We start from the raw sequence: 26,051 nt of genomic DNA, 5'->3' as shown, positions 1-26,051 counted from the left end.
CACTGATGAACATAGATGCAAAACTCCTCAACAAGGTACTAGCAAACAGAATCCAAGAGCACATTAAAAGGATCATACACCATGATCAAGTGTTTTATCCCAGGAATGTAAGGATTCTTCAATATACGCAAATCAATAAATGTGATGCACCATTTTAACAAATTGAAGGATGAAAACCATATGATCATCTGAGTAGATGCAGAAAAAGCTTTCAACAAAATTCAACACTAATTTATGATAGAAACCCTCCAGAAAGTAGGCATAGAGGGAACTTACCTCCACATAATAAAGGCCATATATGACAAACCCACAGCCAATATCGTTCTTAATGGTGAAAAACTGAAGCCAAAGGTCGGGAACAAGACAAGGTTGCCCACTCTCACCACTATTATTCAACATAGTTTTGGAAGTTTTAGCCACAGCAATCAGAGAAGAAAAGAAATAAAAGGAATATAAATTAGAAAAGAAGTAAAGCTGTCACTATTTGCAGATGACATGATAGTATATGTAGCGAATCCTAAAGACACTACCAGAAAACTACTAGAGCTAATCAATGAATTTGGTAAAGGAGCAGGATACAAAATTAATGCACAGAAATCTCTTGCATTCTTATACACTAGTGATGAAAACTCTGAAAGACAAATTAAGGAAACACTCCCATTTACCACTGCAACAAAAATAATAAAATACCTAGGAATAAACCTACCTAAGGAGACAAAAGACCTGTATGCAGAAAATTATAAGACACTGATGAAAGAAATTAAAGATGATACAAACAGATGGAGAGATATATCGTGTTCTTGGATTGGAAGAATCAACATTGTGAAAATGACTATACTACCCAAAGTGATCTACAGATTCAATGCAATCCCTATCAAACTACCAATGGCATTTTTCAGAGAACTAGAACAAAAAAATTCCCAATCTGTATGGAAACACAAAAGACCCCGAATAGCCAAAGCAATCTTGAGAAAGAAAAATGGAGCTGGAGGTATCAGGCTCCCAGACTTCAGACTATACTACAAAACTACAGTAATCAAGACAGTATGGTACTGGCACAAAAACAGAAATATAGATCAATGGAACAGGATAGAAAGCCCAGAGATAAACCCACACACATACGGTCACCTTAGTTTTGCTAAAGAGGCAAGAATATACAGTGGAGAAATGAGAGCCTCTTCAATAAATGCTGCTGGGAAAAATGGACAGCTACGTGTAAAACAATGAAATTAAACACTCCCTAACACCACACACAAAAATGAACTCAAAATGGAATAAAGACCTAACTGTAATGCCAGGCACTATAAAACTCTTAGCGGAAAACATAGGCAGAACATTCTATGACATAAGTCACAGCAAGATCCTTTTTGACCCATCTCCTAGAGAAAGGGAAATAAAAACAAAAATAAACAAATGGGACCTAAAGAAACGTAAAAGCTTTTTCACAGCAAAGGAAACCATAAACAAGATGAAAAGACAGCCCTCAGAATGGGAGAAAATATTTGCAAATAAAGAAACTGAAAAAGGATTAATCCCCACAATTTACAAACAACTCATGTAGCTCAATATCAGAAAAACAAGCAACCCAATCCAAAAATGGGCAGAAGACCTAAATAGACATTTCTCCAAAGAAGATGTACAGATTGCCGACAAACACATAAAAGATGCTCAGGGCTTCCCTGGTGGCGCAGCGGTTGAGAGTCCGCCTGCCGATTCAGGGGACACGGGTTCATGCCCCGGTCCGGGAAGCTCCCACATGCCGCGGAGCGGCTGGGCCCGTGAGCCATGGCCGCTGAGCCTGCGCGTCCGGAGCCTGTGCTCCGCAGCGGGAGAGGCCGCGGCAGTGAGAGGCCCGTGTACCGCAAAAAACAAACAAACAAAAAATGCTCAACATCACTAATCATTAGAGAAATGCAAATCAAAACTACAATGCGATATCATCTCACACTGGTCAGAATGGCCATCATCAAAAAAATCTATAAACAGGGCTTCCCTGGTGGCGCATTGGTTGAGAGTCTGCCTGCCAATGCACGGGACACGGGTTTGTGCCCCGGTCTGGGAAGATCCCACATGCCATGGAGCGCCTGGGCCCGTGAGCCATGGCTGTTGAGCCTGCACATCCGGAGCCTGTGCTCCGCAACGGGAGAGGCCGCAGCGGTGAGAGGCCCGCGGTACCAAAAAAAAAAAAAAAAAAAAATCTACAAACAATAAATGCTGGAGAGGGTGTGGAGAAAAGGGAACCCTCTTGCACTGTTGGTGGGAATGTAAATTGATACAGCCACTATGGAGAACAGTATGGAGTTTCCTTAAAAAACTAAAAATAGAACTGCCATAAGACCCAGCAATCCCACTACTGGGCGTATACTGTGAGAAAACCGTAATTCTAAGAGTCATGTACCCCAATGTTCATTGCAGCTCTATTTACAATAGCCAGGACATGGAAGCAACCTAAGTGTCCATCGACAGATGAATGGATAAAGAATATATGACACATATATACAATGGAATAGTACTCAGCCATAAAAAGAAATGAAATTGAGTTATTTGTAGTGAGGTGGATGGACCTAGAGTCTGTCATACAGAGTGAAGTAAGTCAGAAAGAGAAAAACAAGTGCCGTATGCTAACACATATATATGGAATTTAAAAAAAAGTGGTTATGAAGAACCTAGGGGCAGGGCAGGAATAAAGACGCAGACGTAGAGAATGGTCTTGAGGACACAGGGGAGGGAAGGGTAAGCTGGGACGAAGTGAGAGAGTGGCATGGACTTATATATACTATCACATGTAAAATAGATAGCTAGTGGGAAGCAGCCGCATAGCACAGGGAGATCAGCTCAGTGCTTTGTGACCACCTAGAGCTGTGGGATAGGGAGGGTGGGAGGGAGACGCAAGAGGGAGGAGATATGGGGATATATGTATATGTATAGCTGATTCACTTTGTTATAAAGCAGAAACTAACACACCATTGTAAAGCAATTATACTCCAATAAAGGTGTTAAAAAATATTCACTTGACACTTATGCAATACATGTCAAATCAGGACATGGAAAGATGCTATCCATACCCTGATAGCCTTAAAAGGGGCGGGGTCAGTATTGCGGCGATTCAGACTGTGATTTGCACACCATGAAGAAGTAGTTTATTTTAAAAATAAATATTCCAAAGAAACTAAAATAAAATGAATTCAAATCCACTTATAGGGCTTCCCTGGTGGTGCAGTGGTTGAGAGTCCACCTGCCGATGCAGGGGACACGGGTTCGTGCCCGGTCCGAGAAGATCCCACATGCCGCGGAGCGGCTGGGCCCGTGAGCCATGGCCGCTGAGCCTGCGCGTCTGGAGTCTGTGCTCTGCAACGGGAGAGGCCACAACAGTGAGAGGCCCGCGTACCGAAAAAAAAAAAAATCCACTTATATTATGAACAAGTATCATATGGGGGACAGAGAAGAATCTGCATATGCCTCGCCAAAATCTATTCATTATCAATATTAATGGAAATATTTCATTACTTGTCCATCCCGTGGTCCAGCTGGGATACAGAATACATCTCAGCTCTTATGGCATTGGTTATACTAGCTAGACACAAGTTTTTGGTTTTGTTTTAAAAAAGAGAACTAACTAAATAATTGTGCCTAGTTCCTGGGTAGGGTGAGAGCCTTACTTAGACTGCGAGACGATGTTCTGTAGCACCCAAATCCCCCCTTTCTTTGGATTCTCATTTCTGGGAGAGTGTCTGGGACACCGTTTAAAGCCAGACACCTCTAGCCAGAGCTTCAGCTTCTGCATGGATTCAGGATGCCCATGTAGCATCCTTGGATGTAGACCATGTACCGCTTGTACAGAAACACACCTGTTTCTTGTCTCCTTTGAGTTTCCACCTCCCAATCATGCACCAGGAAGGCAGAGGCTACACCAGCGCCGCTGCAGAAGTACATTTTTATGCAAAGGGTCTTCATATCGGAGGAGTTCTTCTCAGACCCTCCTCTATGAGGTGGAGGGGACCTTTTTTCTTTTCTCCTCACCTTCTCTCTTGAGCAGCTCTGCAAATAGTGGTCACGTTGGTAAAGTTCAGATAGATCTGTACGAAGCAAATATAAAGGATTTGGGTGAAGTTAGAGTCCCACGGGTCTCGCAGGCAGACAGCTTGTTCAAGTGCGAGTCTTTCAGAGCACGTTCCAGACCAGCTTGAACCCCCCATGGCTCTTCTGAGCAACCCCAGGCCCACGCCGCTGAGCGCTGGTGGGTCTGCTGAGCGCCGCTTGTTTGAGAACCAGCTCGCTGAGCAGACGGCTTTCTCAGGAAGTCCTCCCTCTGTGCTTGGAGCCGAGCAAGAGACAGAAGGACTGTTTCAAGCACACATTGGTGTAGCCCCAAAGGGCCGCCCCTGTAAGGATAGCCCCCCTTGGGATGGCTTTCCTCGCCTTGAGGAGGACCAATGTAGCCCCTGGCAGGATGGTCTGGTTGGACCTGCAGTTCCAGGGGCCGAGTTGAGACCCATGAGCTTTGCCTGGCAACCCACAGAGCAACCTCACCCAGCCTCTTGGTGCTTCTCAGCGGGAAGGTCCCTCCGCCTAGGAGGGCGATGTGGGTACCAATGACACGCTAGCCACGGTGCACGTGACGACCGGCTCCCCCACACTAGATGTTACCATGTATATTACCTGCCAGTCTAAGCAGGCAGTTCTCATGCATGAGGTGGGCAAGGGAGGCCCCAGCGCACTGACAGCTGTTTCCTGTGGTGCTTCCTGGCCTGTCTTCTTTCATCACTTGGCTGTAGGCCTGGTGGAGCCCATCTGCCTGATGCCCCCTTTAGACAGGCGGTCTGGTTAAGACTTTTGCATCCCTCAGGTAGACCTTTGCCAGCAAATACTTACAATGAGCTCCTCCAGGAGTTGCTAATTTTTTTTTCTGGCCTCCCCTTTACTCCTTTTCCTGACATTTGAGTTCCAAGTGCAGTTGGCTCCAGCCATTTTTCGTCACTCACACACAAGGAAAGCACGTGGGCATTCTTTCCTTCCGTCCTTCTGATTAGCTTGGTACACATTTTATCATTGCTTTGCCCACAGTTAGCGATGTTGTCAGAGCAATCGGGAATGAGTTTTCCATAGGACGTTGTGAATTGAGTTGCCTGCCCCGGGTCCTGCACTCTGGGGATGTTGACAAAGATGGATTCAGAGAGGCAGCAGTTGAAGGTGAAAGATCCCTAGACAGCAATCCAGAACCTGCCCCGCCGCCATCATTATCGGCAAAGTCTACCTTGGGGTTGGGCACCCGGCCCGTCCAACACCCCCGTATACCTGTTCCTGGTCTTCACGTTGCCTCTGTTTTACCTTCTCAGCAAGACTGCAGTGTTTTAGGAGGTGTCTGTTATTTAATTAATTTATTTGTTTATTCACTTATTTAATGGCCGCACTGCACCGCATGGGGGATCTTAGTTCTCTGACTAGGGATCGAACCTATGTTCCCTGAAGTGGAAGCGTGGAGTCCTAACCACTGGACCGCCAGGGAATTCTCTAGGAGGCATCTGTTACATGTATTGGGTACCTATGCTTTATATGCATTATCTTCTTTACCATGGCAACCCTGTGGAGTAGGTTCTACTACCTTACAGACAGGAAACGTGGAGGCTCGGAGAGGCTGCATTTTCCACGGTCTCATAGGTAGCCCTGCATCCCAGTGGCAGAGCTAGTACCCAGATCCAGGTCTGTGCTTTCCAGTGTGTTCACCTCACCTGACCAAAGCTGATTTTTCCCAGGGGAAGGGAGGGGGAGCAGGTGACACATAATCACAGTGGGCCCACACCCACACCTCATGGGGGTGGCATCTTGCTTAAACCGGTAAGAACCTATTCACGCGGGGCACCGGTTTCCCAAAGTGTGTGCCAAGGACTCCCTGCATATTCACACCTCCTGCATTAGCATGTTAGGAGTGAGGCCAAGGATCCTGCATATTTTTTTTAAAACTCTCAACAGATTCTTATGCAAAAAAGTTTGAGGCCTCCTCATGTGGGGATGTGGTCTGATATTGTTTGACAATGGGGAAGAGAACATGATTTTCTGTAGTGTAAAAGAGAGGTTCTGGGAGATCATTAATTCTTAGAATCAGAGAATGTCACTGCTGTCTTTTTTTTTTTTTTTCCAATACGCGGGCCTGTCATTGTTGTGGCCTCTCCTGTTGCGGAGCACAGGCTCCGGACGCGCAGGCTCAGCGGCCATGGCTCACGGGCCCAGCCGCTCTGCGGCATGTGGGATCTTCCCGGACCGGGGCACGAACCCGTGTCCCCTGCATCGGCAGGCGGACTCTCAACCACTGCACCACCAGGGAAGCCCACTGCTGTCATTTTATAAACAAAGAAACTAAAGCCAGGAATGCCCTGGAGGTCCCGTGGTTATGCCGCGGGCCCCAGTTCAATCCCTGGTCGGGGAGCTAAGACCCCACATGACTTGTGGCCAAAAACCAAAACATAAAAACAGAAGCAATATTGTAACAAATTCAATAAAGACTTTATAAAAAATGGTCCACATTAAAAAAAATAAGAAGAAAAGAAACTAAAGCCTGTAGAGTTTAAGTGACTTACACACGTTACATGGCAAATAAACCAGGATTAGGACCCACACCCTGACTCCTAGTTCAGTGCCCTTTCTACCATCCTGCTGGTGTGTAACCCAGGCTGCGTGTCAGAATCACCCAGGGAACTTTTAGAAATAACAGTGCTGGGAACTTTTAGAAATAACAGTGCCTGGAACTTTCTCCGAGAGATTCTATTTTGGTTGATCTGGGCGATGGGAGCTCAGACTTCAGCCACAAGCAGACAGTGAGGACACTTGAGACAAAAAAGTGCAGGTGGCAGCAGTAACTGGAATTACCCTGGGAACTTTTAGAAACTGAGCACAGGAGAGCTGTCCCTGCCCCTGTCCCAATCTGCTCTGTCTCCATGCTGAACCCCTCTCTGCCCCAGTTCCTTGCAGAGTGCAACAAGGGAAAAAAATGAATTCACTCAGTAAGCGTTATTTTTAAGTACTTACTAAAATATTTTGACTCCCGTAGACCTGACCAGGATTGCTATAAAAGATGAGTAATTTGAAGTTAAGGAGGTTCTTTGAGTTTCCTGGGGAAAAGGTACAGTGTAAGTTTAAGTAGTCGTATTACATTATAAATTTTGAATTAAAAAATTCAACTTGACTCATGAGCTAAAGCTGGCGGTAAAGATGGCAGGTGACTCCTTTATTCAGTGAAACTGTGGGGTGCAGACACTTTTCAAAAGCAAGGTAGTCCTACTTCTTTTTTACAGTTACTCCTATATGAAAGTGAGTTGTCTCCCAGTTCCAGAAACTTCCCCAAACAGATGGATGCTTTTAAAACGTTTTATTTAGGGCCCTTTTCTTCTTGTGTGCATTTTCTACCTTGTAAAATTTCTTTCTTGTTGCCTTGGACATGGGTTATCAGAAACAGCAGCCCGTGCCCACAAGAGCAAGTATTTGCATGTCTTCCCCTAAGATAATCTCTTCTCATTTTCCATCTTCTAAGATGGGAAGGAGCAGAGCACTGCCTCTCCCTGTCTCCGGGACCACTGTCATGACTTATTTATGATTCTTGTAACAGAAGTCACTGCTTCCCTACTCTCCCTCCCTTGTGGCTTCAGTGTGAGTTTGGGTTTTTGTTCTTGAAAAGATTTCTTTAACTTAAATGTGGTCATGACTTGAAAGGAAAAACAAATCCAGAGGAAATAAGGTCAGGTCAGCTGGAGGCAGATGCAGCAAAGATAAATGACAGAAATGATCAGTTATCATTGTTGCAAGATGACGGCCGGACCGCCTCAGACAAGGGTTCACAAGCCTGCCCAGCTGAGCCCCCTGGAAGTGCAGAGGGAGAATCCAAATCCTAGCAGCCTTTACCAGCTGCTTCCCGTCATCTCCCATGTCACGTGAGCGCTGCCATTCGCCCTCTCGGTACAGGGGCCACGGAGGTATGGAGTCGCTTTGAGTCGCAGAATTATTCGAAAATGCAGAACATGTGCACGTGTACAGATCCTTGTCAGATCGTGTATAAAGGTCACAAAATGATGGTTAGCAACCTCGAACACCACGCCCATCATGGAGATTCCCTAGAAAGCCGTTCTTCACAAGCTTGCAACTGAAACTTGCCAGAATTACGTGGGCTGCTTGTGAAAACTACAGGGCAACCCATCCTTCCAAACCCATCCCAGAGGAAGTTCATTTTCCCTCATGCTATCTTGAGCAGTTTGGGGCTGACCGTGGCTCCCCAGTGTGCATCTTGAAGGTCCTGTTATAATGCAGGTCTCCTCAGAACCCCACATCGGGCCAGCGGAGGGAGAGGCCTTGGGTGCCGAGCTGCCTCCCAGCTGCTCACATGAGATTCTGCTCTTTACTGCATTTGTCTGACATAGCTGCTAAGGATGGACTGGGGCTTGTTAAATGTGAGCCAGCCTCTGCATTTGGACCGCTGTCTTCAATCTAGTCAGTCACCTTGTGTATCCATCAAGCAGTGGTTCTCAACTTTGATGTCGTGGGAATTGCCCAAGGGGCATGTTAAAAATGCACATCTCCAGGCCTCCTCTTAGAGGTTTTATGCATTAGGAATCTGAATTTAGCAGGCCCCCCAAGACTATCACTTCTGATTCCAGCTACAAGTTTGGAAGTCCCCAAGGCCATCGTCAGGTTAAGTAATTCACCAGAAGGACTGATGATACTCATGATTATGGTTTATTACAGCAAAAGGACACAGGTTAAAATCATCCAAGGGGAGAGGCACACAGGGTCTAGGAGGCGCCAGGCATGTGCTTTCAGTTGCTCTCTCCCAGTGGAGCTGTACACACAGTGCCTGTTCTCCCAGCAACAACGTGTGTCAAAACACACGGAGTTGGGCTTCCCTGGTGGCGCAGTGGTTGAGAGTCCGCCTGCCGATGCAGGGGACGCGGGTTCGTGCCCCGCTCCGGGAAGATCCCACATGCCGCGGAGCGGCTGGACCCAGTGAGCCATGGCCGCTGGGCCTGCGCACACGGAGCCTGTGCTCCGCAACGGGAGAGGCCGCAACAGTGAGAGGCCCGCGTACCGCAAAAAAAAAAAAAAAAACACACGGAGTATTGACAACCAGAGAAGCTCACCTGAGGCTTGGTGTCCAGCATCTTTACTGGGGCTTGGTCATGTGGACGTAGTTGGCCACTTATGTGTCTCCACTTCTTCCAAAAGTAGAGCTGATAACCGTGGGGACCACCGTTCCCTGGCCTAAGTCACATTGTTAGCATAGACTATCTGGTCTATGCTAAGCTCCAGATAAACAAAGATATCATCTCAGGTAGAGCAATCCAAGGGCTTAGAGGTTAATTCCCAGGAGCTGAGGGCAAAGGCCAGAACTCCCTTTTGGCAAGGCCAGCCCTTTACTGCATGTACCCGCATGATACAGAGCATGTCACGGCCCGTGCATTAGAAACTCCAGGAGCTCCCGCCACACTAAAATAAAACCAAATCCCCTGTCCTCATCTACAAGACCCTGGATGATCTGACTTTCCATCTCCCTCTTGCTTACTACAGGCACACCGATTTTCTTTTTTTTTTTTTTAACATGAGATTAGCCCTTTTTTTTGGCCATGCTGTGCAGCATGTGGGATCCTATTTCCCCCGACCAGGGATCAAACCCGCACCCCCTGCATTGGAAGCATGGAGTCTTAACCACTGCACCGCCAGCGAAGTCCCTGATCTTCTTTTGTGTTTTTAAGGACACTGAGCTCTTTCCTGGCCTTTGTAGTAGCTGTTCCCTCTGACTGAAACTTCTTCCTGGTCCACACATGATTGGATTCTTCTTGTCATTAGGTCTTAGCTTAATAAAAGTCATTTCCTCAGAGGCGCCTTGCCTGTCTACACGAATTAAAGGAGTGCCCAAGTCTGTTCCTATCCTATTACCTCGTTATGTGTTCATCATAGCAGTGATCATTGCCTGTTATTTTCTAGCTCACTTACCTGATAATTTGCCTGTTAGCAGTCTCCCTCATTGCAAATGCCATAAGAGTAAGATACTTGACTTTCTCTCTATCCCCAGCACCTAGAATGTACTGGGCCTAGAGTAAGTACTCAATAACTCAATGAATGAGTGAACAGCTTTACAAGTGCTGGCTTAAACAAGGTCCAGTAGAATTCTTTACAGCAAGGCTTTCAGAGCCTTTAATATGCTAATATGAATTGTGAATCTGAGTGAGTATCATGTATTCATGTTCCTAGGGACACTTTGGGGGGCATATTGATGTTGAAACATAGCATTTTTAAGGAATCAGATTTGTTTTCATGTGTAACTAATATTTTAAAGGGAAACAAATCTGGGACTTCGCTGGTGGCGCAGTGGTTAAGAATCCGCCTGCCGACGCAGGGGACGCGGGTTCAAGCCCTGGTCTGGGAAGATCCCACATGCTGCAGAGCAGCTAAGCCCGTGTGCCACAACTACTGAGCCTGCTCTCTAGAGCGTGTGCGCCACAACTACTGAGCCCGTGTGCCACAACTACTGAAACCAACGTGCCTAGAGCCCGTGCTCCGCAACAAGAGAAGCCACTGCAATGAGAAGCCTGCGCACCACAACAAAGAGTAACCCCCACTCGCCACAACTAGAGAAAGCCCGTGCGCAACAATGAAGACCCAGTGCAGCCAAAATTAAATAAATAAATTTATAAAAATAAATAAATTAATTAATTAAATAAAAGAGAAGTAAATCTAACACATGGCACATATTCTTTAAAATTCCTCTCTCTCTTTCCTGCTCCATCCTTTAGGACTCTGCTCTCTGCAACTAAATCTGATCAATTGATTTGTACGTAGGTATACATGTGTAGTACAGCCTTCGGGCCTTTTATCCACTCTGTTATTTATTTATCATATTAAAACCTCATTGTTACTAGTAGCAAGATACAAAAATAATGATAGTGATAGGCTGGTGAAAAATGATTTCTGGAATGGAAGCTTTTGATATCCCTCAAATTTATCTCCAAAGTGCCCACTGATACCCTGTAGACAAAAGTTTTGACTGTTGACCTGATTCTACTTGATAGACCTTTTTTCATAGGTATATTTCTTTGGTAACAATATTTTTGAAGCAGTTTTTACAAATTCTTTGTGTCAGCTGGATGCATTTGTGCTATAGAAAATCATGTTATTTCTATATGAAACTTTAGAATTGATGAAGGTTGCATGTTTCTTTTCAGAGCCTAAAGATCCTGGTTTGTTTCTTTCCAGAGAAATAAGGTCCAGAGGTGTTGACTGCTACCGATAACTGGTTAGGACATGTATTTACTCCAAAGCCTTCTTTCTACTTCACCCTCCTTCAGTTGGGGGGATTAGGTGCCAGACATTCTGGATAAAAAATAATTAGAAAGGCTCTGGATGGTATTTTCTCCTGTCAAGGTTTAGGTTAGGCTTTGTTAGAGATGGTCTGTTTGAGTTTTGTGCTTACACGGAGGGCACGGCCGCTTCTGGCCTCTCTACCTTGGTGGAGTTTGAACTCCAACTTTTGACTCCCCGGTGGATATGGGGTTCCACTCACATAGTAAATTGGCCCTATATCACTCTCTCTGCTGACTCTTCTTTGAGTAGAGTACATAATGACTCGCATTTGGGAGGCTGTGAATTCCCTTTGAACCTCTATTCCCGGGCTCCTGCCTATGGAAACGTGACATTCTAATTAGAAGTTCAAAGCATTCTATACTATAGACCACTATGCAGAGAAGCCACTCTTGAAAACAAGGCTGGGTGCTTCCGCTCCTGGTCAGCCGGTGTCCATATGTCACAGTGTCCAAATGGCCAGTTCTGTCCATTGAGTTTACTGCCACCGGTTGGCCACCTCCTGAGTATACTGGTTAATTCTTGAATAAGTTTTAAGTCAACCATGAAAATAACTGTTAGTCATATAAGTTACTACCACAGGATCTATTTACAGCCCAGATTTTACAGACCGATGCCTTGACAAATGTGTTTTTATTTGCTGTGAATAATTTCTGCATAGCGATATTGAAAAAAATGTAATTCACATTTTCCATTAAGAAGAAGGCAGCAGCGGTGTGCAGAGAACTGTCAATTATCTGTGACTCCCGTCATCATTATTCTGGGATTGATTTGGGAGGAATTCAGCTATTCTTGCAGAAAAACTATTGGTTAAACATGAACAGTTAGAAAACCTCTTTCTGTAGCCTGAGACACAAAAATGAGAAGTAAGATTGAAACCAGAACCCAGTTCTCCAGCCAAGACTCTCTCTGTTGAAATCCATAGGCAAAGGGAAGAGCTGATGATGGGTTTCCTCAGGGGAAGGCTTAGCTGCCAGGACTGCCCCGAAAGCCTGTTAATCAGCCTCTCGAGGGGGCTGCAGGCGCACAGCGTTCTCGGGCAAAGGTCCACATGGCTTCCCTCAGCCTCTCTTTGCCAGGTGTGTACAAACGTCTGGAGGCACGGAGGGAACGTCAGGGGAAGTGGCGACACAGTCGCTGCTCTCAAGTTAATGGTGAGAACGAGGGCTGAGATCAAGGCAGAGCCGGGCTCGCAAGCGTTTGCCTCCGGAGAACTCATAGGAGATGGTGAATGGCCGCCACCCCTGCGCTCTCAGCTGCCAGGGCCCTGCTCTGCCTGGGAGGCCTCTTCTGCCCGAGGCTTTCCCGTCACTAACTTTCTGTTTTCTGGAGTCCGTTGTTGTCAGATTGCCCCCAGTAAACCCAGCCTCAACCGCACATCAAAGCTCCTGGGACATGCTCTTTTGAAAACTACCCAAGTTCCCAGCTCGCAGAGGTATCCTCAGGCCAGCCACCTGCCTCAGGCTTCCCAGAGGCTCATCACCCTAGAGCTAACCGTTCAAAGCTTAGAGGAACTTGAAGGTCAGACTTCCTATTAATACTATTCCAACCTATTCTGGATTCAATAGGCTTTGGGGAGTGGCTGAGAAACCCACTGAGAAATTTCTGAAGGAAGCTTCTATGATCATCAAAGTGCTGTTTTTAAATTTTGCCTTGTTTCAAAAAACTAAGAAGCAGCAAACTGGAAACATAACTCATCTACCTGACTCTAAAAGTAGAAATAAATAAATAGCTCATGCTTACAAGCATATATGCGTGTAAAATCAGAGACTTTAAAACAGGAGATGAAGAGAGACACATGGTGAACAAAGTGACTTAAACCAGATGGGACTGACGTGTACACACTGCTATATTTAAAATGGATAACCAACAGAGACCTACTGTATAGCACAGGCAACTAGGTTCAACATTCTGCAATAATCTACACGGGGAAAAGAATTTGAAAAGATACATATATACGTATCACTGGATCACCTTGCTGTACACCTGAAACGAACACAACAACATTGTTAATCAACTCTACTCCAATATATATTTAAAAAAAAAAAATTAGACGGGATTAGTTGGGCGGTGTTTAGAGGGGGAGGGGCCAGAGGGAGCAGGACCCCAACTTCCCAGCGCAGAGTGGACTGGCCCGCAGGGTAAACTGGAGGTAGCTAGAGTTAGAAGCGGATAGTTACAATTGATTAGGTTTTTTTTGCTTTTTTTTTTTTTTTTTTTTGCGGTACGAGGGCCTCTCACTGTTGTGGCCTCTCCCGTTGCGGAGCACAAGCTCCGGACGCGCAGGCTCTGCGGCCATGGCTCACGGGCCCAGCCGCTCCGCGGCATGTGGGATCTTCCCAGACCAGGGCACGAACCCGCGTCCCCTGCATCGGCAGGCGGACTCTCAACCACTGCGCCACCAGGGAAGCCCTACGATTGATTAGTTTTATTTTCTCTTTTAATCATTTTGTTGCATGATTGTACCCCCCAACACCCTTCTCCTGACCCCGTGGCCTCTTCCCCTCCCAGCCACCTGCATTCTGCTCTGATTCCATTTTTCAAAGGCAACAGTTGCTTTCTCTGAGTCTTTTGTGATATTGGCAGTAGTATGTGCTGCTCTATTTATGATCTTTTTAAAAACAGATAAGGTGGATGAGAAATGCTAATAGCAAATGCAGCCCCAGCTCGGCCCCCTGCTGTTCTGCAAAGCACATTTTCATATCAGGCCCAGGCCCTCGCCCCACAGGCAGAGGCGGGAGGACCAGGCGAGAGCAGCCAGCCAGGCTGTTTGGTGCAGTGCACGGTCCACAAACACAGCCAAGTGGGCAACCAGCTAGATAGTTCATGTGAATCCCCAGCTTTTGTCTTTCTTCACTCATTTCCAAAATTGCTTGTAAGCTCAACTGTAAAGTGTAAAGTGTCGCGGGCGGAAAACAAGGTTCCTTTTAGACCTGGACCTCGACCCCTCTTCCTATTTCTCCGTGAAGCAGGTTCTGCAGCTTCTGCTGCTTGCCCTTGGGACCTGAGTCTAGCGATAAATAAAGAACCATTTATCAGATTGCCGCGTAGGTTGAGACCAGGTGTGAAAATAAGAGCTTTCTTGTGAAGCTGTGAACCACAACTGTTTGAATTCCAAAAATAATGTGTCCTTTTTACGCAATTGCAGATTGCCGCATTCCACAAATTGAAGATGCCGAGATTCATAACAAGACATACAGACATGGAGATAAATTAATCATCACTTGTCACGAAGGATTCAAGATCCGGTACCCTGACCTGTACAACATGGCTTCATTATGTCGTGATGACGGAACGTGGGACCATCTGCCCATCTGTCAAGGTACGGGGCTGAGGCTGTGGTTCTCAGCTGTTCTTTCAGACTTGATTGTGGAGCGCGTACACGTTTCTCTAATAGGATGACAGGGGGAAACACAAAGCCACGCACACCCCATGGTTCAGCTGTACTGCACTCTGATCACCACAGCTCTGTGTTTGGAATCTTCCCACAATTCCCTGTGCTTCTCTCCAGCTCTATACACCCAGCTTTAAAGTTTAAATGGGAGATACCTTATTCTTTAGTGTGTTGGATGTCTCCTTTATCCTAAGAAACCAAAAGTCGTTGCAGAATTAGGAGCCTTGTAACTGGGCTGTGAACACAATGATGAACTATTGTATATTTAATGGAAATAACAGCATTTATACTGATTCGGTTGTGGTGCGAATATATTTAAAGCCAATCTTACAGAGGCTATTTTCTCTTAATAATGTTATCCTTTTTTATAATGCATGAGGAGCAGAAAAATAATCAAATTCAAATTTCATCCAAACCATACGATGAATATTTATCCTCCTGCGTGTTTTTTAAATTTGCTTGGGCCGACACAGAGGGCCCCCTGTTTGTGAAAATAAGCCCTCGAGTTCCCATTAATTCTGATTTTATTTTTTGACATGTGACTTGGACCAAAGGACTAAGAAACCCATGCATAATTCATAATCCAAGGGAGAAGGCTAGCAATCTTATTTACACCAAAAGCACTGGCATGTTAAAGTTGAGACGGATGTCAACTTTCTGCTTGGAAATCATGATGGGCAGACTCTGATATTGCTTTGTGCACCCCATAGTTGGAAATAAATCATTTCCTTATGTGAGAGTTTAAGAGTCACGGCCCCTTGAAGAAACAAAGGCTTCAGGATTAGGAGGACAGAGGCAGCCCAGGTCCTCACCCTCCTGCATTTCTCCCCAGAAGCTTCTGGGTTGTTTAGCGTGTTATGTGTTACATTCTTAAAGGAGACACGTGATTTATTTCTACTCTCTTAGAGACTCTCCACAGAGTCAGCAGCCGGCTTTTAGGTAGGGCTGTTTATCCAAATGAACTTTATTAACCATGGATTCGTTCCAGTCCTGCGGCGTTATCCGAGTAACGGCCAAGAAAATTATTTCAGGCTCCAACCCCTTCTTGCTTTCATATTTTCCACTTGTCTTTCGGTTCTCCCACCCTTTCAGTTTCCTTTTACATCCCTTAAATATAGTACGCTTCTTTAGGGGTTCTTTTCACCCCAATGATTTTTTTAAATGCCCTATGGGGATAGACATCTTGGGGTGTCATTGTCACGAGTTCAGGTGCAGGCTTGCCTCTTGCTCTGTCTGTGCCCTTTCGCCCCTCCCCTCTAGCACCCCTTACTAAATCTCAGTCATAACACAGCTTCGATGTTTTTTGCAGCAACAAAAGAGCTGGCCGGCCGCTCTTGAAAGGTGTGCGTCTTCAAACAGCAATACAGCCCACAGCCCACCTTCAGCCCTCCTCAGAGCCCTCGGTCCCCACAGAGGAGGTGCCCCTGGTCTGGGCCCTGATACCCCCCTCCAGCCCCTGTACCTTGCCGTCCATCCGCGTGGGCACAGCAGGGTTGCTTTAGACAGCCTGACACCTCTCGAGCCCCCAGGGGGTGTATAATTGGCCCTTCGAGTGACATTTCATCTTGTAATTTTTATTTGTACCTATAGATCCAGGGGCTACAGCCTGAGGAACCGTCTCTCTATTATCTCGAAGTGCAAATAGAAATCACATTCAACTATTGAGTCGAAGTCAGTTTTCTACTGTATTTTTACGGCAGGCTGTCCTCCAACCAAGAGTGAGCATAGCTTTCCTTCTCTGATTGGCTGCACGTGTTCCAACCCCTTTCCTCTCCTTCTGGGGTCGGAGGTGGGAACTGTTCCAAGGCCATTTTTTCCCCGGAACTTTGTGTTTTAGAGATCCATGTGCCGATGCTTCCTGCTCCCTGTGGGTCAGAGTTAGTTTCTGACTTAGGGGATGCAGTCTATCCACATGGGTAGCTTAGAACCACACTCCTTCCCAGAAGGAGGCAGGGGCACAGTCACGTGTGCCCACACATTGGAACCCTGCTCAGGGTTCTAACACATTCCCTTGTTGGTGCTGATTTGCTTATCTTTCTTTTTTTTTCTCAGTTACTGATCCTGTTTATGCCTGATTGCCAAACTCCCTTCACACATTTCACTTTTGCCATGAACAGTGTTCATTTTCAGCTCCGAAAAAAAAAAAATCCTTTAAGACCGTCGGGACTGCCCAAAAGGATGGCTGGGCACCACGCGTGTCTGATCTGGTCCATCCTGAGTGTGGCTTGTTCCGGGCAGGGATCTTTGGGGTCTGTGGGGTCTGCGGGGCTCCGCAGGAGGCAGGAGGCAGCAGTGCAGGTTGACCCTTGACGACCCCAGAGTGAATGCCTCCTACATTCTGCAGCCCTCACTGTGCTGTCTGTGTCTGCTCTGATACAGACACAGACACCACAGTGTAAGGCGCCGACCCGAGCAGTTCGCTGAATACGCAGCTCTTCGACGCTTGTATTGTAATGTGTCAGAGAGTCATCTTACGAGAGGAGTTCCGTCATCTGCTGCAGTGCCTGCGTGATACAGTTTGTGCTTGGTGATTGGAAGGGAAAGTAGGTTTTTCCATTATCTATTATTTACTTCACACACAATTAGTTCTCCCCGGGAAGAGCACAGCTCTGCAGGGTCATTATTCCCTCCAGTGAAGCTGCTGAAGCCAATAAGAAATTCACTAATCACAGCAGATGCCACACCACGTGGGCTGCTGTGCCACTGGGAATGTTCCACTGGGCTGCACAGGCTTCAGGACAAAAGGCAGCTACTGTTTTACAGAAGTAGGGATCGAGGCCTCACGCTCACTCGGATGGCACACAGTATTCTGTGCATGGTGCACAAACTCGCCACAGCACGTCTGCTCAAAGCCTGGTGCCGCGGCAACAGCGCCCGGAAACCTGTAGCAGTGCAAATCCTTGAGCTCCACACGGACCCACTGAACCAGAAGCTCTGGGTGTGTGGGCCAGCAGTCTGTCCTACAAGCCCTCTCTGGGTTATTCTCAAGTTTGAGAACCACTGCGTTACATGTTACTTTCCTATTTCACCTAAAACACAATGGGATTTTCAAAACTTTCATTGCACTGCGTCAGGCAGTTGTCTGTTCCGTTATCTGCTGCCGTGGAACCCAGTCTGCATCCTAACCTTCTCGAGCTGCCCACCACCGCTGCTGAAACAGGAAATAGTCTCTCTTCCCTCTGTGGCACCTCAGTGGTTCTCAGCCCTGATAGCACTTTAAGATTATGTGGGGAGCTTTAAAAAAGATAGGGGTGTCCAGGCTGGATACCTACCCGGGCACAGGTCTGGGCATTAGTGTTTTTAAAAATTTCCTCAGGTGAAAAGGGAACCCTCCTCCACTGTTGGTGGGAAGGCAAGTAGGTGGGGCCACTGTGGAAAACAGTATGGAGGTTCCTCAAAAAACTAAAAATAGAATTAACATATGACCTAGCAATCCCCCCCCCATGCATCTATCCAGACAAAACTTTAATTCAAAAAGATCCATGCACCCCAATGTTCATAGCAGCACTGTTTACAATAGCCAAGACATAGAAACGACCTGAATGTCCATCAACAGATGAGTGGAGAAAGAAGATGTGGTACATATATACGATGGAATATTACTCAGCCATAAAAAAGAACGAAATAATGCCATTTGCAGCAACATGGTTGCAACTAGAGATTATCATACTAAATGAAGTAAGTCAGACAGAGAAAGACAAATACCATATTATATCACTTATATGTGAAATCTAAAATGTGACACAAATGAACCTATCTATGAAACAGAAACGGACATAGAGAACAGACTTGTGGTTGCCAAGGGGGAGGGGGTTTGGTGGAGGGATGGAGTGGGAGGTTGGGATTAGCAGATGTAAGTGATTATATACAGAATGGATAAACAACAAGGTCCTACTGTATCACACTGGGAACTATATTCAGTATCCTGTGATAAACCATAATGGAAAAGAATATAAAAAAGAATGCATGTATATATATGTATAACTGAATCACTTTGCTGTACAGCAGAAATTAGCACAACATTGTAAATCAACTATACTTCAGTGAAAAATAAATTAATAAAATCTTTCCTCAGGTGATTCTAACATGCAGTCAGGGCTGGAACCACCAGCTAGGGGTGTCCCGATCCACAGCTCCACCTCTCGTTACTACTTCCCTACTCGTCTGACCCTCTCGATGCCACTTGCAACTATACAAGCAAATGCCTGCTTTAGAAATAGAATAGGTACACAGATAAGGAGGTCTGAGCATTTAAGACCAAGGTGTGCGGTCCTCGGAGGCCATGCCACGTTTTCAGCGGGGGAAACCAAAAGACATATAGTGCTTTGTCTTTGAGGTGTACAAAGATGACCACGTGAGACACTTCCCTTTTTCTTTCCCACATCGCAGGCTGCCTGAGACCGCTTGCCTCTTCTAATGGCTATGTGAACATCTCCGAGTTCCAGACCTCCTTCCCAGTGGGAACTGTGATCTCCTATCACTGCTTTCCTGGATTCAAACTCGAGGGGTCGGAGTATCTCGAGTGCTTACACAACCTTATCTGGTCGTCCAGCCCACCCCGGTGCCTTGCTCTGGAAGGTATCACATCTTATTCTTTTGGAAGTTGAATTTTGGCTTATTAAAGTGGATGTTTCAATAGGAGGTAAAGAGCTGAGATTATGGTCAGCAATAACTTCTGTTCCCTGAGTACACATTGCTTGCAGAGGCAGCAAGCCTGATCGTCTGCCATGAAGCAGTACTTACAACCAGACATAAAACTGGCTTTCCCCATTCTCAGGCTTAAAGGGGATGAAAGAGAAAAGTTTCAAGCATCAAAGGTTACACTGCAAAATATTGCAAAGTTAAATGAAGTGTCTTCAAAAATTAATTTTCTCTGCACCAAATGAAAACAGATTGTATTATGGCATCATTAATCTCACCCCTCGTTTTATTGTTGTGTCAGTGTTTCCTCCTATTTCCATTCATTTTATGGCTTGGCTCTAAATGTTTTGCTGCAAGCACACACTTGGAAGCCTGAAACCAACAGATCTTTCCTCCTTGTTTTTGTTAAATATATGTGATTATTTTTGAGTGCGGTTCACTAAAGACCGCTAATCAGTAGTATGGAATGGTCGGGGTGGGAGGTGGTCAGAGCGTCCACTGCTGGAATCAGGCCAGCGTCTATAAGGGTCTGTAGAAACTTCTCCTAGGTAAGCTGGGCATACTGGCTCAGCCCTCGCTTTAATTCAGGTCTTAAAATTATGATTATGCAGGGAACAAACACCGGTTTACTTCTTGGCATCTGAATACAGTGGGCGGGAGGGGGGTCTATACGGGGAAAGAAAAAAATGAAAGGAAATCTCTAATCAAGAGCCCCTCCAAGGCCCATCTGCAGCTTTTCTCGGGAAACAAATCAAGACACAGTAGAACGTAGAAACAAACAAGTTCTCACAAGCACCGTCTGCCTCCACGCGTGCACCTCAGTGTGGGACGAGGTCAGGTTAGGAGGTGTGTTATGGGGGGTGACAGCCAGAGGGATCAGAGGTGTCTCCTAAGGAAGACCATGGATTGGCCGGAGCCGTGGGAGCCTCCTTAGAGAGAAAGGAGGAAGGGGTGGAAGGGAGGGGAGCCTGCTGCTTGAAGGAGGGAGAATGCCAGCCGGGGCCGTCAGTGGTGCTCTTCTCCTAGGCTGGTAAGCGGAACCCCCGCTCGCCCCTACTTCCACCCATCCTAAATCTCCTAGGGGGTCAAAGCCCACAGTAGAGAGAAGTAAAATACAGGGCACCCAGTTAAGTCTGAATCTCAGATAAATAGCAAATAATTTTTTAATGTGAACATGTCCTAAATATCGGATGGGACTTACTCATGGTCAACAAGTATTCTTTGCTTATCCGAACTTCAACTATAACTCAGTGTCCCGTATTTTCATTTGCCGCATCTGGCAACCCTAGCCTAGAGGGATAAGGGTATCTCCTGTTTCCACTGGGAACAGCTTTTCTGCCGTCTGGACACCGCTGGCCAGCGTGGTGAGTGTGGGCTGCTGGCGAATGGGGGCGTTTCTGGTTCCTGGAGGTTTCTCCCTGCTCAGATAAGCAGAACTAGAGGACCTGTTAAAGGTATCATGTTACAGTTATATCAATTTTAAATGCTATTTTCAAATCTTTTCAAATTCAGTTCAAACACCTTTCAAGCCATCATGTTCTAAGCTTCATTTTGAGACTTTGAAAGCAGTGTTTCTGGAGCTTAGGGAATATAATGTGAATAGGCATAAAACAAAATCTCACTTGAAGGGGCAGTGAGCTAAGGTTATGAACAGGAAGCCATGAGTGGCTTCTGATTGGAAATGGGTCTCGTGATTTAACACAAGTCCCTTTTTCTCTGCCAGCCTGGCCTGTGCCCGAAGGGGACGCTGAAAGTCCAGGTGACAGCTGCCTGTGACAAGAAGACCACCTAATACCTTTTTGTCCTCCATTTAAAAAAAATAATATTTACATCCTTCTTTTCAATACATGTTCCTTTCAATTACCTGATGCAATTAGTTTGTCAGACCCTTAAATGCTACCCTGGCTAAAGGCACCAAAGACATGATTCCAAACTGAGAGAGGCAGAGAGGACTAAAGGGTTTTTTGTCTCAAGACTTCATAGAAGCTGGGTTAAAATAAAAGGTAAGGATCCACGAACAAAAAGTATCCAGATGACACCCGGGTGCTGGTATTTCCTTAACTCTCACTTGAATAGTGTATCATCTTTTTCAAAGGCGGTGCCTTATTTATGCAAATTGTCGAATGGTATTCAACATAGATGCGCTGTCCCCAGGGAATCTACCCACCCCTTTAATATATCACCCACGGTCCCCCATCCCCTCATTTTTTTTTCTGTCTTCCTGAGCACACAATTTGATTTTTCTTGATGGCAGAGTGAAAATTATCACACTGTGCTGTGGAATCATGACACCCTCGGGGGCTTTGAATAATATATTAGGGCGCTCTGACCCCTGATATGCTGGGTCTGGACAGCTGTGCCATGGAAACCTTTCTCTGTGAGCTTTTTATCCCCTTCCCTTTCCTGTCTCCCTGTTAATCCATCAGTCCATCACGTGTCACGGTACCTGTCACTTCAGTTCCCTCCACCCCTCGAGCTCTTTTTCCTAACCTGCCACAAGCCTGGAGACGGAATCACCAGGATGGGCATGGAGGCGCTGTAGGGCGTTGATTAGAGCGTGGGTTGGCATCAGACTGGCTGAGTTCACATCCTGAGTTTCCTACTTAGTCAGTTTGACCTGGGGCAAGTCGCTTAGCCTCTATCAGCCTCTACTTCCCCATCTGTAGAATGCGGGAGATGACTGTACCTGTGGGACTGTGAGGGTCCAGTGTGATAACAAATGTAACACATTTAGTGAAGTGCTGGGTGCACAGTAGGTGGTCGATCAAGTGTCCATCATTATTAGTGCTATTAGACTTGTGTACAGAGTCACACTAAATGAGAATCTGGGCGCGGCTGTGTGAACAAAATACCCAGGCTTTTATGCATTTACACTGCAACATCGTGTTGGTTGTTCAGAGGAGATTTTGGTTACTTGCATACTTTTTTTTTTTTTTTTTTTGCGGTACGCGGGCCTCTCACTGTTGTGGCTTCTCCCGTTGCGGAGCACAGGCTCCGGACGCACAGGCTCAGCGGCCGTGGCTCACGGGCCCAGCCGCTCCACGGCATGTGGGATCTTCCCGGACTGGGGCACGAACCCACATCCCCTGCATCGGCAGGTGGACCCTCAACCACTGCGCCACCAGGGAAGCCCCAGTTACTTGCATACTTTTAACTGTGTTTGTATAAGATGAATCGCAGATAATGGGAGGAAGTACTGAACAATAATAATGATTGCCAGTTATCTTGAGAGCTTACTGTGTATCAGAATGTTTGACAGAGTATCTCATTTAGTCCTCCTATTGCCTTTGTGAGACAAGTACTACTTTTTTTTATATATATTTATTTGGCTGCACCGGGTCTTAGTTGCGGCACACGGGATCTTTTTTGTTTAGTTGTGGCATGCGAACTCTTAGTTGCGGCATGTGGGATCTAGTTCCCTGACCAGGGATCAAACCCGGGCCCCCTGCATTGGGAGTGCGGCGTCTCAGCCACTGGACCACCAGGGAAGTCCCAGACAAGTACTGTTTTTTAATCCCATGTTACTGCCGAGCAAGCCCAGGTTTCTAGAGATTCAGTAACTCAGCCAAGGTCACACAGTTAGTAAGTGGGGGCGTGGGGCCTCGAACAAGGGTCTTTGCCACTTGAAAGCTCATGCTCTTCATCACTAAGGTGCATTGTGTAATCATGCGTGATCTGATTGGTTCTGATTTCTTTACAATCTGATATTTTTATAGGCATGTTTTTAAAGCCTCAAAAAATTTAAAACAGTTATCACACAGGAAGGGATTTGTGCTTCTAGTCCAATTCTCCTCCCTGTAGAAATCCCAGCTGCAGGGGGCCGTGAGTCCGGGTGGCAGACGGCACTCCCCGCCGCCCCGCACGTGCCCACGAGTCACCCCGTTACAGCAGAGCCGCACTTCAGCCCCTGGGCTGCGCAGGGATTGTGTCTCCTCTCGCAGACCGGACGACTGACGCCTTGCACGCTGCCAGCCCTCGGCGTGGCTTCTTCCACTGCGTGCTGTCTCCTCTCCCTGGCGGCAAGGAGCAGGCTTTGCTGGTGCCAGTGCTGAGTGGCAGCCGTCACACTCAGCGTCAACCATCCCGTAACTGAGGCCTGGCTTCATGAAGGACTTTATAATTTGGAAGGAAAAACTCTGGCAGCCTCACCAAAGGTGGCAAGAATTCCCAGGCCCGGTAGGAAGGTGTGGGTGACGTGTTTCAAAGGCCTGGGGCCGTGGCACCTGGCTTATTGAGTGGTATGACACCCGTCTTCTGTCTGTTTTCCCACAGCCGGGTTGTCTGGGGTAGAACACCTGAAATCACAAAATCTTGGACCACAGCGTTGGCTACGTCATTTTAAAATACATGAATGTATAAATTTGAGCCTGGAAGGAGCCCCATGGGTTTCTATGTGCTGGTCTTTCGCGCTGTGGGTCTGCGTGCTTTTCTTTATCTCTGTGTGTCTTCATGTTTTCCATTCTCAGGTCGTCTTCATCTCTGAGGCTTTCATTGCTCTCTCTTTCATACACACACACACACACACACACACACACACACACACACGCACTGAATCCAAGAAATCTTTTTTTTTAAAAAAACAACCTTTGACAGTGAATGTGGGCATTTTCTCATTTGTAAGTGCTAAGAACTCTGTTTACATTGTCAGCAGTGTTTATTGGACACCTGGTAGACACAGAGCGACACCGAATTGGGCTCTGGGGAATTATAGAGAAAGAAAAGGACATCATTCTTTACTTCGAAGACCTTACAGTCTAATGGGGAGAACAAGATGATAAATCCCGTTACCTAGAGACGAGCGTCATCACAGACCGCACCGCGTATGCCCACAGCTACCTTAACCAAAGGGCACGTGCGTGCTTCTGCATTTGGAAAGAGGGAAAGGAAAGTTCTGGTAGGTGGTATCGCAGTTGTAAAATGAAAATTTCTGTCTGGGGATCTATGAGTTTTTGCGTCTTTTCCCTGAAGGCCAAACAGAAGTGTGTTTTTTGTCTCTGCTCGGGCTTTGAGAAAAGAGAACGAGTCGAAACATCTTACTCATTTGGAAGGACTGTGCATTCTGAAGCTCCGTAGAGCTCAGTAGCCAAGGCAGCATGCCTTAGTGTGTGTGAGGAGTGCCGGCCCAATGGTTTGAAGGTGGAATATAGGAGAATATTGAGGGGCATAAAAATAAGTAAACGAACCAAGCATGCAACAGACGGTTACAGGCAGGGCTGCAGACACACGTCTAGGAAGTGGTACTAACTCCCCAGAATCCCATAGACACTGTGATGTTAGGGCTGCAAGGGATGCTGGCTACAGGTGGCTGAAGAAAAGGGCGCTTTGTCTGCATGGGGAAGAACCATGCAAAAGCCTTACGTATCGGAACACTCCATTCACATTCAAGTTTTCAAATGTCCTGGAAGTAGTAACACGGGTGCTGGGTATCTGTTGACAGGAATTCCTGGGAGCCGGTTAACGACAGCAGAGTTCACATGACTGCATCTTTGAGGCAGGTAGCAAGGGCTGGGAGGACAGATGGTTGACGCCCCAAGTTGGGAGTTTTTAGTCCCTGGTTGTGAGCTCCCCACTTAAAGATTCCTCTGTTTCCCAACCGTTAAATTAGAGGGCTGGATCCTTTAACCAAAAGTCCTTCTTTCAATAGCCTCTGGGGAAAAAGATGGGATCAGATCTAGAAAGGACCAGTCAAACATTTAGTGAGATTAGAGTTTGAAAAGAAAGAAACCCAGATCAGTGGTATATGCTATTTTAAATAACTGCCTGTGAGATTCATGTATGCGTTCAGTAAAAATTTTTATGTTCGTATGCCAAGTATTTTGCAAGGCACGGAGGATACAGAGGCAAACTAGTGACATGAGGTCTCTGCCCGCTGGGCTCACCCATCCCATGTGCAGTTCCTGAAAGTTCACTCTACACAGCTGGGGCTCAGCTCAGAATATTCCATTTCTAAGTTTTCAGGGCCTTTGGTGGTAGAGAAGATTGTTCCCTACTCTGAGGCCGCCTGGAAGGGGTTCCCACGGGGGTCTCTATGGTTTTGAAGGACCTGGGGAGGGTGAGCCACTTTTTGCTGTGTCGGATTGTCTGCCACGTGGTGCCTGGGCTCCACGCCGAAGGCAGTGGGAACACGGGCTTCCCAGGAGGACCACGCGCGTGGACTCCGGGGCCCAGGAGAGTTTGTTGTGCTTGTGTGTTTGCTTTTCCCAAACAGAGAAATAAATCGCTCCAGGAACCGTAGGGGCCTACGGTTTCATTTGCCATGACTGAGGTGGGGGCTTCCCCAATGCTGACCTTTCAACAGACTTTCTCAGCTTCATGGCTGGCATTTCTCCCAGGAACAAGCAAACCTGACCTCATTAGAAGCTGAATATCCAAGACGTTTTGTTTTTAAGTCCAACCAGTCCCCAAACTCAGAATGCCCAAAGTAATTCCCAGCCCCCCGCCCCTTCCCGTCCATTTCACTGCTCACACGGTCAGAGATGGAAGCTTAATCAGTTTCAGATGCAATTACAAGGAAAGGCAGCAGCGAGATTTCCTAAGAACCTACGAGTGCCCAGGGGTCCTTTTAGGTCTGCATCCTTATATAAGAAAAGAAGGAAAAATAAGAAACTGAAAAACCCTGTTTGGTCAAATGTGAAATTACTTGAAACGTTCCAATTTGGGATCAAAACTCAAAGCC

The 26,051-nt window shown here is 46.5% G+C and overlaps 1 protein-coding gene across 2 annotated transcripts in view; it reads left to right on the top strand.

Annotated features, from left to right (window-relative positions):
- SUSD4 (sushi domain containing 4) overlaps positions 1-26,051 on the top strand; it is a 123,859-nt gene that overhangs the window by 74,685 nt on the left and 23,123 nt on the right. For both annotated transcript variants that reach the window (XM_060142051.1, XM_060142050.1), the window contains 2 exons: positions 14,489-14,662; positions 19,124-19,312. In XM_060142051.1, coding sequence (XP_059998034.1) covers positions 14,489-14,662; positions 19,124-19,312 — 363 coding nt within the window. The remainder of the gene's footprint in view (positions 1-14,488; positions 14,663-19,123; positions 19,313-26,051) is intronic.

Source organism: Lagenorhynchus albirostris, chromosome 2 (assembly GCF_949774975.1).
Source record: "Lagenorhynchus albirostris chromosome 2, mLagAlb1.1, whole genome shotgun sequence".
Lineage (NCBI taxonomy): Eukaryota > Metazoa > Chordata > Mammalia > Artiodactyla > Delphinidae > Lagenorhynchus > Lagenorhynchus albirostris.
Note: the sequence above shows the minus strand (reverse complement) of the source record. Positions and strands in the feature narration are given on the sequence as shown.